The following is a 13,393-nucleotide window of genomic DNA, read 5'->3' on the forward strand; positions in this document are numbered from 1 at the left end:
GGAGTGCTTCGGTTCTCGCTCCTGGGTGGACTCGGAGCGGCCCTGCACTCGGCTCCCCGCCCCAGTGCAGCCTCTGGCCCTTCCCGCAGACAGTGAGAGTCTGGGGCCGGACTACTCTGGTACTGTCCCCAGTCACAAAACTAAACCCCAGAGCATCCCTCAGAGGGCAGACGCACGATATTCATGGGGTCTGGGCGAGGGCGAGCCACCTCGTGATGAGAAAAAGCCACAAGTCACGTACCATGTCAGGTTAGGCCCGTGTATTCTCTTCCCAGCCAAAGACACCACGACCCACGGGCCCAGTCCTGAAGGCGCGCTGAGGGACGGAGGGACACCAACAGATCTCCGCAGGTCGTTAAGCAAAGATGCTAGGAGTGCTTTGGAGTGCAGGAGCCTCATCCCCACTCGAGATGCTGGGTTCCCTCCCAGTGAGCAAAGGCCAGGGTTTGGAGATCGGCTCTCGCCCCCTCCGACGGAGAGCCGGCCGCCCAGGGTGAACCGCGCCGAGCAAGAAGGCGAACTCTCGGCACCGGTTCAGTTCAGAAAGATCAGGAGAAGGATGCAGAGGGGGGGCTTCAGGGACGTTCTGGTCTTCAGAGTGCAGAATCTACCAGCAAGTTCGGGCCCTTTGAGTTCAGAGAACTGGGACCAGGGTCAAGAAAAGAAGCAAGACACGTCAAACAGTTTCGGATTTACCTTGGTACCAAAGAGAAGAACTTCTCCTGAAGGTTAGGCCAGTTCATTGCTGTCCTCCTGTTTAAGGGCCAATTATCTATGCTCCAGTGTAAGAAGTAAGCCTAAACCCATCCGTCAGGGCGCTTTGGTATCTTCAAATGTCCACTCCACCAATCTCGTGGGGCAGGACAGTAAACAGCAATAACCCTCCCTTGCTCTCTTGTCTTTCTCCGTCTTATTGTTGCTATGCTTGAGCTCTTCCCTCCTTTGCTTAAGGCCTGTGGTCCCTCATCCTGTGCATTCCTCTCCACTCCCCATTCACACAATCCAGTCAGGAGCAGGCCACTCAGCCCCTCAACCCTGTTCCACCATTTAACAACGACGTGACCAGTGGCCTTCCCTCCCCCGCCCCTGCCGCCTCCGCCTGGAACATCAAATCCCTGCTCTCACCGCCCTTGGCGGAAGTGAGGTAATAAGAAATCGTGAGGGGAAGTGTTTGCACTCAAACGGCGTCCTGTTGTTTTAAACAGTTGCCCCTAGTTCGAGATTCTTCCACAAGAGGGAGCATCCCCTCCACCTGCACCCCGTCAAGACCCCTCAGGAGCTGTTCCATTTTAAATAAGCTCCCCCTCGTTCTTCTAAACTCCAGCAGATACAAGCTCAGCCTGCCCAATCCTTCCTTGTGGAACAACCCACCCATTGCAGGTATTAATAGTAAACCTCAGGGCAGTGTCCTCGGGGACAGCTTCTTCCCCTCTGCCATCCGATCTCTGAATGGACATTGAACCCATGAAAACTACCTCACTACTTTTTTTTAAATTTCTACTTTTGTACTATGTATTTAATTTAACGATTTAATATATATTTACTTTAATTTGGGTATTTTTCTATCATTATGTATTGAATTGTACTGCTGCCAGAAAGTCAATAAATGTCACAACATATGCCGTTGATATTAAATCTGATTCCGGTTCATAGAACAAAGAACACAGAGCAAGACAGCACGGGAGTGATGTTGGTACCAAACAAATTAAGCTAATGGCACTTAATGAGTTTGTGCCTGTTCATGGTCCATATCCCTCCATTCTCTGCATATTCACATGGCTCTCTAAGAGCCTCTATCATGTCCGTCTCCACCACGACCTCCGGCAGCATTTCTCAGGCACCTTCTGTGTAAAATCCCTGCCCCGGTACACCCGCTCAGAACCTTGCCCCCTCACGTTAAATGCTGCCCCTGGGTATTTGAAAATCCTCTCACAATTTTATGAACTTCTACCAGGTCTGTCCTCGGCCTTCCTTGAATAAAGACGTTAATTCCCGTGTACAGAGCTAAAGATGACAGGTCACTAGTGTCCCGTTGTCACTGAAGATCAGGCTCCCACCTTTTTAATTCCCTTCCCAAAAATATTCATGCTCCTCATGTCGGAAAATTTATTTATTTATTGGGATACAACGAGGAATAGGCCAACCAGCCCGTCGAGCAGCACAACCGCTGATTTAACCCTAACATAACCATAGGACAATTTTACATTGACCAATTAACCTACCAACCAGTATCTCTTTGGACTGTGGGAGGAAACCAGAGCACCCGGAGGAAATCCACGCAGTCACGGAGAGAAACTGTTGAAGTCAAACTCATTTGCCGTTCTTCAATCCAGGTCAGGCTTCAGTTCTCTCCAAGGCCGTTTAAACTCAGAATTCATACGATCATGGCACAAGAGATTGTGCAAATGCTGGAAATTGGGATCAAAACACAAACAAACAAACACACGCACACGCACACGCACACGCACACGCACGCACGCACGCACGCACGCACGCACGCACGCACACACACACACACACACACACACACACACACACACACACACACACACACACACACACACACACACACACACACACACACACACACACACACACACACACCTGGAGGAGCTCAGCAGGCCAACAGCATCTACGGAAGGAAATGAACAGTTGACATTTAGAGCAGAGTCCCATCGTCAGATCTGACCTGCTGCGTCTCTCCAGTATTTTGTGCAAGTTAATTCTTATGATCTTGAACAGCACAGTCTGAGTATGAATCTTGTAATCCCTGGTAAATTATCAGGCGTATATATCCTTGTAAAATACTTAAGCTACATATAATCCAATGTTCCCTCTAATTTGTGATGTCCAGTGTGCACAAAAGGCTTGTGCTGTGCAATTTTTTGCCCAGTGACAACATGTGCGCACTGAATTTTACATCTAAAGGTATTCATTTCAACAGCTAGCAAAACTCTGTCAATAAGAACTTTGATCTCCTCTGGGTTTGATCGTTTTCACTCTCGTTCATCTGCCCTCTCACAAAACATACACAGCAGGCCTTCAAAGGGTAATGAAGGATTTTTTTCAATGGAGCTTTTGTTTGTCCATGTGTGATTTGCTTGCAAAATGATGCTTTAAAAAGTCAAATTCCAAATATCACTCCACTTCTTCCCACTTGCAAATTCTCCAGCAGGTTTTGCATCACGACAATACACACAGGTAACACCAGTTTCCGGATTGTACATAAATATTTCTAGTAGCTGCACGTTCCTGACCTCATGAGCTCTCGGTGAAGCAGTTTCTACTGTTTCATTGAGCCATTCCGCTTTAAATGAACTAGCAGTTAATTTATACTTCGCACCTTTTGCTTCTTTGGAATTTCGACATAGTGAATCATTAATTTCTTCAATAAAAACAGAATAAGTAAACCAGTTCTAAAATCCGCAGACAAATCACCAACATCTCCACATTGCAAACACCATCCGCATCAGAAACCAGAAAGGGAAATGTGATTGTGTACAGTTGTAACAAATACTTAACATGCCAACAAGGTCAAGGGTGACAAACTTTGGTGCGCAGTTTAAATTTCTCTGTGCGTTAGCCACGAAAGATGTGTGTGCACGCACATGGGCACACCTTAGAGGGAACATTAATGTAATCTCCGATAGTCCAGTCGAGTCAGTAGTAGTTTAGTTATACAGTTTATTGTGTCTCAGTGTTCAGCTGGAGACTGTAATCACTGGTTGCTCATCAGGCCTCAAAGTTCAAAGTACATTTATTGTCAAAGTGCATATACATTTTACAACCTTGAGATTCGTCTCCTAACAGGCAGCCACAAAACAAAGAAACCCAGAAGAACCCATTTTAAAAAAAGACCATCAAATACCCAATAAGTAATGAGAAAAGAAAATATGTCATGCCCATAAAAAGAACCCATGTACATAAAAAAAGGACCGTCGAACACCCAATGTGCAGAGAGAGAGAGAGAGAGAGAAAAAATCCACAAGCAACTAGCGTTGTGAACTGAAGTCCACAGGAGACCCTGTATTTCAGTGCGGAGCCGAGCAAACTTCATGAAGCAGCGATCTGAACAGGCCTGTCCCTTGCTTCCGGCCTGGACACCCAGAACTTTCTCGATCTGTAACCTCAGCTTAACGTGGCCTTTTATCCCCTGTGACTAAAGGGGCCCTATAATTTCCACTTGTTTGATCGTTCTTTGCTGGTCTTTATCCCCAATAATGAAACGGTATCTGTAATTTGTGGTGGTCTTTAATGGGCCTGGAATCCCTATTGCTCGAAGGATTCAATCAGCCTTGGTCTTTTTAGTAAAATTCTCTGAATCCAGCTCCCTCATGACTTCAATAGCACAAAAACCTCCCCCCTCCCCCAACACACTTTGAATCACTTTTTTTACACGTTCCACAGCAGTTTTGTAAATCTTCCAGCGATTTTAAGGGGAGTGCAGAAAGGGGGCCATGGTAACCTTACAATGAACGCGGGTACTGGGGCCTCGATGCGTTTAAGGGGTCCATGGGAAATGACGACCAGGGAGTGGGGATGTCCAACAACTGGGAATTCTGAATAATTGGATAGCAGATCAGAATGAGGTAATATCATTGACATACGTCATGAAATTTGTTGACTTTGCGACAGCAGTGCAATGCAATACATAATAACAGAGGAAAAAACTGTGAATTTAAGTGTATATATAAAATAGTTATTGTTAAATTCAATGAATTGTGCAAAAATAAAAATAGAAAATAAGTCGTGAGGTAGTGTTCATAGTTTCAACGTCCACTCAGAAATCTGATGGCAGAAGGGAAGACACTGCTCCTGAATCATTGAATGTGTGCCTTCAGGCTCCTGTATCTCCTCCCTGATGGTAGCAATGAGAAGGGGGCATGTCTTCAGTGATGGGGGTCCTTAATGATGGATACTGTCTTTCTGAGTCACCGTTCCTTGAAGGTGGCCTGGATACTATGGAGGCTAGTGCCCATGATGGAGCTGACTAAGTTTACAACTTTCTGCAGCTTATTTTAATATTAGCCCACCCCACCCCCATACTATGATGCAGCCAGTTAGAATTATTGCTGTTTTACTGCGATTAGTGGACAATTCTAGGATCAAGCTTACCAAGAGTCCCCTAACATAAATGACCTTCCATAGGGTGAAAGGGAAGGTGAGTGTCTTATATGAGGTCAATAAGAGATGCCAACTTCCCTCAAAAATCAACAGAGACTGTGGAGAGAGGATAAAAATGGAAAATTCTAGAAAGACTCACCAGGTCAGGCAGCAACCGTGGAGGGAAACTTTGCTAGTCTTTGAAGTAGATGTGGTGGGAGTGGGAGTTCCTTCCCCCCTCCCCCCAGAAAGAATAACTACTTACAGGGAGCTCTCAGAGAGTTGTGAGCTGGGTGACCTCAGTGACCTGCAAAAGGAAGTGAAGATTGAGGCCTCAAAGAAAGGCCTCAGACTGGGCTGAGCCCAGCTGCTGGTGGGCTGGCTTCCCACCTGCCCTGTACCAGGCATGGCTCCCACCTGAGCAGCAAGGTCAAGCCTAGGCCTGGGCCTGAAGTCCAATATTCAGCCTAGGCATCACCTGCCTGTGACCTTTAGTCACAGCCTCAACCTACCCCCTGTTGTTAACACACCAGTAACCATGGCACTGCCTCACCCCTACACCTTCCTCTCTGTGTGGGGATGAACCAGGCACCAGAAACACTGAGGCTGGGTGACTTGGTCAGCCGTAAACTGAGAAACAATCAGCTGGTGTGAATGGGACGGCAGGTCACCCACCGTGCCACAGCAGCCAATCCCTGGCTTTCCCCTATGAGTCATGATAGGGGGCGACAAAGAGCAAAGGTGGGGCAGCGAGACAGCAGTGGGGAATTCAGCAACAGACAGCCCCTGGGCCTTCTAGAGGTGGGCCCACTCCCGGCCAACTGCAGGTCAGCCTGTTGAAACTGGTGTGGGTTTGGTTCTCAGCTAACTGCTATTCCTTATCAGTCTTCACCTCCTGCAGTGTTTCACTGAGATAGAGGGCTAGTAACTCGAACATCACAGCTTTTCTAACACGCAGAACCTTGAAGACGTCTTGAGCGTTGAGCAGTGAGTACAGAATCCTCCTGCTTCTCTGCTGTAACAGGGTTTGAAACTGCAGAAGTGTTAGAGGGCTGGATGGAGGGGAGGGGGGTCGATCTGCAATTGTTCCACCAAGATTGGACCTGTTGAGTGAAGGTCCCTTGGGGCAGTGAACCCCTTGCGAGAGAGCTTTCAGAAAGGGAAGGACGGAATTTTGTGAATGGGCAAGGCAGGCGGCCATCTAAACGCAGAACTTTAAAGCTGCTTCAGAGCGGGATGGGAGGCAGCTGGAGGAAGTGGCGTGGGAAGTAGGTTGGGGAGGGGACAAAAGAGGACAGGGCAGCGGGAGGGGCAGAGGGGAGCGCAGAGCACGAGGCTGAGGGCAATCTATGTGGGACGGGAGCAGGGGGTCGAGGGTGGTTAGGCTGAAGAGCGAACATGTCGATTGTTCCTGTTGGGGGACTCAGCGCAGCGTTAGTAGGAGGGGAGTTTGCTTGGAAACAGGTAGAAGAAGATTATGGCAGAGGAGGAGGTGGAGTGCGACTGCGGAGGAGAGGTGTTGAGGGGGATGAGAATGTGAGGAGAGGAAATTGTAGGTAGAGGGAGCCTGTAGGAGGAGGGGGATTGTGAGGGAAATGGACTATGAGGAAGGAAGCAGCCCACACTCAGTAAATTCTCTGCAGAAGTGGTGTGTGGTAGAGGAAAGATACAGGAAGTGAGGGTTATAGAGGTGACAGAAGTGGTGTGTGGCAGGAGGGATACAGGTAGTGAGGGTTATAGAGGTGACAGAAGTGGTGTGTGGCAGGAGGGATACAGGTAGTGAGGGTTATAGAGGTGACAGAAGTGGTGTGTGGCAGGAGGGATACAGGTAGTGAGGGTTATAGAGGTGACAGAAGTGGTGTGTGGCAGGAGGGATACAGGTACTGAGGGTTATAGAGGTGACAGAAGTGGTGTGTGGCAGGAGGGATACAGGTAGTGAGGGTTATAGAGGTGACAGAAGTGTGTGGCAGGAGGGATACAGGTAGTGAGGGTTATAGAGGTGACAGAAGTGGTGTGTGACAGGAGGGATACAGGTAGCGAGGGTTATAGAGGTGACAGAAGTGTGTGGCAGGAGGGATACAGGTAGTGAGGGTTATAGAGGTGACAGAAGTGGTGTGTGACAGGAGGGATACAGGTAGCGAGGGTTATAGAGGTGACAGAAGTGTGTGGCAGGAGGGATACAGGTAGTGAGGGTTATAGAGGTGACAGAAGTGGTGTGTGACAGGAGGGATACAGGTAGCGAGGGTTATAGAGGTGACAGAAGTGTGTGGCAGGAGGGATACAGGTAGTGAGGGTTATAGAGGTGACAGAAGTGGTGTGTGGCAGGAGGGATACAGGTAGCGAGGGTTATAGAGGTGACAGAAGTGTGTGGCAGGAGGGATACAGGTAGTGAGGGTTATAGAGGTGACAGAAGTGGTGTGTGGCAGGAGGGATACAGGTAGTGAGGGTTATAGAGGTGACAGAAGTGGTGTGTGGCAGGAGGGATACAGGTAGTGAGGGTTATAGAGGTGACAGAAGTGGTGTGTGGCAGGAGGGATACAGGTAGTGAGGGTTATAGAGGTGACAGAAGTGGTGTGTGGCAGGAGGGATACAGGTAGTGAGGGTTATAGAGGTGACAGAAGTGGTGTGTGGCAGGAGGGATACAGGTAGTGAGGGTTATAGAGGTGACAGAAGTGGTGTGTGACAGGAGGGATACAGGTAGTGAGGGTTATAGAGGTGACAGAAGTGGTGTGTGGTAGAGGAAAGATACAGGTAGTGAGGGTTATAGAGGTGACAGAAGTGGTGTGTGGCAGGAGGGATACAGGTAGTGAGGGTTATAGAGGTGACAGAAGTGGTGTGTGGCAGGAGGGATACAGGTAGTGAGGGTTATAGAGGTGACAGAAGTGGTGTGTGGCAGGAGGGATACAGGTAGTGAGGGTTATAGAGGTGACAGAAGTGGTGTGTGGCAGGAGGGATACAGGTAGTGAGGGTTATAGAGGTGACAGAAGTGGTGTGTGGCAGGAGGGATACAGGTAGTGAGGGTTATAGAGGTGACAGAAGTGGTGTGTGGCAGGAGGGATACAGGTAGTGAGGGTTATAGAGGTGACAGAAGTGGTGTGTGGCAGGAGGGATACAGGTAGTGAGGGTTATAGAGGTGACAGAAGTGGTGTGTGGCAGGAGGGATACAGGTAGTGAGGGTTATAGAGGTGACAGAAGTGGTGTGTGACAGGAGGGATACAGGTAGTGAGGGTTATAGAGGTGACAGAAGTGGTGTGTGGCAGGAGGGATACAGGTAGTGAGGGTTATAGAGGTGACAGAAGTGGTGTGTGACAGGAGGGATACAGGTAGCGAGGGTTATAGAGGTGACAGAAGTGTGTGGCAGGAGGGATACAGGTAGTGAGGGTTATAGAGGTGACAGAAGTGGTGTGTGGTAGAGGAAAGATACAGGTAGTGAGGGTTATAGAGGTGACAGAAGTGTGTGGCAGGAGGGATACAGGTAGTGAGGGTTATAGAGGTGACAGAAGTGGTGTGTGGCAGGAGGGATACAGGTAGTGAGGGTTATAGAGGTGACAGAAGTGGTGTGTGGCAGGAGGGATACAGGTAGTGAGGGTTATAGAGGTGACAGAAGTGTGTGGCAGGAGGGATACAGGTAGTGAGGGTTATAGAGGTGACAGAAGTGTGTGACAGGAGGGATACAGGTAGTGAGGGTTATAGAGGTGACAGAAGTGGTGTGTGGCAGGAGGGATACAGGTAGTGAGGGTTATAGAGGTGACAGAAGTGGTGTGTGGCAGGAGGGATACAGGTAGTGAGGGTTATAGAGGTGACAGAAGTGGTGTGTGGCAGGAGGGATACAGGTAGTGAGGGTTATAGAGGTGACAGAAGTGTGTGACAGGAGGGATACAGGTAGTGAGGGTTATAGAGGTGACAGAAGTGTGTGGCAGGAGGGATACAGGTAGTGAGGGTTATAGAGGTGACAGAAGTGGTGTGTGGCAGGAGGGATACAGGTAGTGAGGGTTATAGAGGTGACAGAAGTGGTGTGTGGCAGGAGGGATACAGGTAGTGAGGGTTATAGAGGTGACAGAAGTGGTGTGTGGCAGGAGGGATACAGGTAGCGAGGGTTATAGAGGTGACAGAAGTGTGTGGCAGGAGGGATACAGGTAGTGAGGGTTATAGAGGTGACAGAAGTGGTGTGTGGCAGGAGGGATACAGGTAGCGAGGGTTATAGAGGTGACAGAAGTGTGTGACAGGAGGGATACAGGTAGTGAGGGTTATAGAGGTGACAGAAGTGGTGTGTGGCAGGAGGGATACAGGTAGTGAGGGTTATAGAGGTGACAGAAGTGGTGTGTGGCAGGAGGGATACAGGTAGTGAGGGTTATAGAGGTGACAGAAGTGGTGTGTGGCAGGAGGGATACAGGTAGTGAGGGTTATAGAGGTGACAGAAGTGGTGTGTGACAGGAGGGATACAGGTAGTGAGGGTTATAGAGGTGACAGAAGTGGTGTGTGGCAGGAGGGATACAGGTAGTGAGGGTTATAGAGGTGACAGAAGTGGTGTGTGGCAGGAGGGATACAGGTAGCGAGGGTTATAGAGGTGACAGAAGTGGTGTGTGGCAGGAGGGATACAGGTAGTGAGGGTTATAGAGGTGACAGAAGTGGTGTGTGACAGGAGGGATACAGGTAGTGAGGGTTATAGAGGTGACAGAAGTGGTGTGTGGCAGGAGGGATACAGGTAGTGAGGGTTATAGAGGTGACAGAAGTGGTGTGTGACAGGAGGGATACAGGTAGCGAGGGTTATAGAGGTGACAGAAGTGGTGTGTGGCAGGAGGGATACAGGTAGTGAGGGTTATAGAGGTGACAGAAGTGGTGTGTGGCAGGAGGGATACAGGTAGTGAGGGTTATAGAGGTGACAGAAGTGGTGTGTGGCAGGAGGGATACAGGTAGTGAGGGTTATAGAGGTGACAGAAGTGGTGTGTGACAGGAGGGATACAGGTAGCGAGGGTTATAGAGGTGACAGAAGTGTGTGGCAGGAGGGATACAGGTAGTGAGGGTTATAGAGGTGACAGAAGTGGTGTGTGGTAGAGGAAAGATACAGGTAGTGAGGGTTATAGAGGTGACAGAAGTGTGTGACAGGAGGGATACAGGTAGTGAGGGTTATAGAGGTGACAGAAGTGGTGTGTGGCAGGAGGGATACAGGTAGTGAGGGTTATAGAGGTGACAGAAGTGGTGTGTGGCAGGAGGGATACAGGTAGCGAGGGTTATAGAGGTGACAGAAGTGTGTGGCAGGAGGGATACAGGTAGTGAGGGTTATAGAGGTGACAGAAGTGGTGTGTGGCAGGAGGGATACAGGTAGTGAGGGTTATAGAGGTGACAGAAGTGGTGTGTGGCAGGAGGGATACAGGTAGTGAGGGTTATAGAGGTGACAGAAGTGGTGTGTGGCAGGAGGGATACAGGTAGTGAGGGTTATAGAGGTGACAGAAGTGGTGTGTGGCAGGAGGGATACAGGTACTGAGGGTTATAGAGGTGACAGAAGTGGTGTGTGGCAGGAGGGATACAGGTAGTGAGGGTTATAGAGGTGACAGAAGTGTGTGGCAGGAGGGATACAGGTAGTGAGGGTTATAGAGGTGACAGAAGTGGTGTGTGACAGGAGGGATACAGGTAGCGAGGGTTATAGAGGTGACAGAAGTGTGTGGCAGGAGGGATACAGGTAGTGAGGGTTATAGAGGTGACAGAAGTGGTGTGTGACAGGAGGGATACAGGTAGCGAGGGTTATAGAGGTGACAGAAGTGTGTGGCAGGAGGGATACAGGTAGTGAGGGTTATAGAGGTGACAGAAGTGGTGTGTGACAGGAGGGATACAGGTAGCGAGGGTTATAGAGGTGACAGAAGTGTGTGGCAGGAGGGATACAGGTAGTGAGGGTTATAGAGGTGACAGAAGTGGTGTGTGGCAGGAGGGATACAGGTAGCGAGGGTTATAGAGGTGACAGAAGTGTGTGGCAGGAGGGATACAGGTAGTGAGGGTTATAGAGGTGACAGAAGTGGTGTGTGGCAGGAGGGATACAGGTAGTGAGGGTTATAGAGGTGACAGAAGTGGTGTGTGGCAGGAGGGATACAGGTAGTGAGGGTTATAGAGGTGACAGAAGTGGTGTGTGGCAGGAGGGATACAGGTAGTGAGGGTTATAGAGGTGACAGAAGTGGTGTGTGGCAGGAGGGATACAGGTAGTGAGGGTTATAGAGGTGACAGAAGTGGTGTGTGGCAGGAGGGATACAGGTAGTGAGGGTTATAGAGGTGACAGAAGTGGTGTGTGACAGGAGGGATACAGGTAGTGAGGGTTATAGAGGTGACAGAAGTGGTGTGTGGCAGGAGGGATACAGGTAGTGAGGGTTATAGAGGTGACAGAAGTGGTGTGTGGCAGGAGGGATACAGGTAGTGAGGGTTATAGAGGTGACAGAAGTGGTGTGTGGCAGGAGGGATACAGGTAGTGAGGGTTATAGAGGTGACAGAAGTGGTGTGTGACAGGAGGGATACAGGTAGTGAGGGTTATAGAGGTGACAGAAGTGGTGTGTGGCAGGAGGGATACAGGTAGTGAGGGTTATAGAGGTGACAGAAGTGGTGTGTGACAGGAGGGATACAGGTAGCGAGGGTTATAGAGGTGACAGAAGTGTGTGGCAGGAGGGATACAGGTAGTGAGGGTTATAGAGGTGACAGAAGTGGTGTGTGGTAGAGGAAAGATACAGGTAGTGAGGGTTATAGAGGTGACAGAAGTGTGTGGCAGGAGGGATACAGGTAGTGAGGGTTATAGAGGTGACAGAAGTGGTGTGTGGCAGGAGGGATACAGGTAGTGAGGGTTATAGAGGTGACAGAAGTGGTGTGTGGCAGGAGGGATACAGGTAGTGAGGGTTATAGAGGTGACAGAAGTGTGTGGCAGGAGGGATACAGGTAGTGAGGGTTATAGAGGTGACAGAAGTGTGTGACAGGAGGGATACAGGTAGTGAGGGTTATAGAGGTGACAGAAGTGGTGTGTGGCAGGAGGGATACAGGTAGTGAGGGTTATAGAGGTGACAGAAGTGGTGTGTGGCAGGAGGGATACAGGTAGTGAGGGTTATAGAGGTGACAGAAGTGGTGTGTGGCAGGAGGGATACAGGTAGTGAGGGTTATAGAGGTGACAGAAGTGTGTGACAGGAGGGATACAGGTAGTGAGGGTTATAGAGGTGACAGAAGTGTGTGGCAGGAGGGATACAGGTAGTGAGGGTTATAGAGGTGACAGAAGTGGTGTGTGGCAGGAGGGATACAGGTAGTGAGGGTTATAGAGGTGACAGAAGTGGTGTGTGGCAGGAGGGATACAGGTAGTGAGGGTTATAGAGGTGACAGAAGTGGTGTGTGGCAGGAGGGATACAGGTAGTGAGGGTTATAGAGGTGACAGAAGTGGTGTGTGGCAGGAGGGATACAGGTAGTGAGGGTTATAGAGGTGACAGAAGTGGTGTGTGGCAGGAGGGATACAGGTAGTGAGGGTTATAGAGGTGACAGAAGTGGTGTGTGGCAGGAGGGATACAGGTAGTGAGGGTTATAGAGGTGACAGAAGTGTGTGACAGGAGGGATACAGGTAGTGAGGGTTATAGAGGTGACAGAAGTGGTGTGTGGCAGGAGGGATACAGGTAGTGAGGGTTATAGAGGTGACAGAAGTGGTGTGTGGCAGGAGGGATACAGGTAGTGAGGGTTATAGAGGTGACAGAAGTGGTGTGTGGCAGGAGGGATACAGGTAGTGAGGGTTATAGAGGTGACAGAAGTGGTGTGTGGCAGGAGGGATACAGGTAGTGAGGGTTATAGAGGTGACAGAAGTGTGTGACAGGAGGGATACAGGTAGTGAGGGTTATAGAGGTGACAGAAGTGGTGTGTGGCAGGAGGGATACAGGTAGTGAGGGTTATAGAGGTGACAGAAGTGGTGTGTGGCAGGAGGGATACAGGTAGTGAGGGTTATAGAGGTGACAGAAGTGGTGTGTGGCAGGAGGGATACAGGTAGTGAGGGTTATAGAGGTGACAGAAGTGGTGTGTGGCAGGAGGGATACAGGTAGTGAGGGTTATAGAGGTGACAGAAGTGGTGTGTGACAGGAGGGATACAGGTAGTGAGGGTTATAGAGGTGACAGAAGTGGTGTGTGGCAGGAGGGATACAGGTAGTGAGGGTTATAGAGGTGACAGAAGTGGTGTGTGGCAGGAGGGATACAGGTAGCGAGGGTTATAGAGGTGACAGAAGTGGTGTGTGGCAGGAGGGATACAGGTAGTGAGGGTTATAGAGGTGACAGAAGTGGTGTGTGGCAG

General features: G+C 49.7%; 1 protein-coding gene across 1 annotated transcript in view; it reads left to right on the plus strand.

Moving 5' to 3' along the window:
* Window positions 1-265: 265 nt before the first annotated feature.
* Window positions 266-13,393, plus strand: part of septin3 (septin 3) — a 67,101-nt gene continuing 53,973 nt past the window's right edge. The window contains exon 1 of the mRNA XM_073033722.1: window positions 266-728. Coding sequence (XP_072889823.1) covers window positions 560-728 — 169 coding nt within the window. The 5' untranslated portion in view covers window positions 266-559. The remainder of the gene's footprint in view (window positions 729-13,393) is intronic.

This window comes from Hemitrygon akajei, chromosome 31, assembly GCF_048418815.1.
Source record: "Hemitrygon akajei chromosome 31, sHemAka1.3, whole genome shotgun sequence".
Classification (NCBI taxonomy): Eukaryota; Metazoa; Chordata; class Chondrichthyes; order Myliobatiformes; family Dasyatidae; genus Hemitrygon; species Hemitrygon akajei.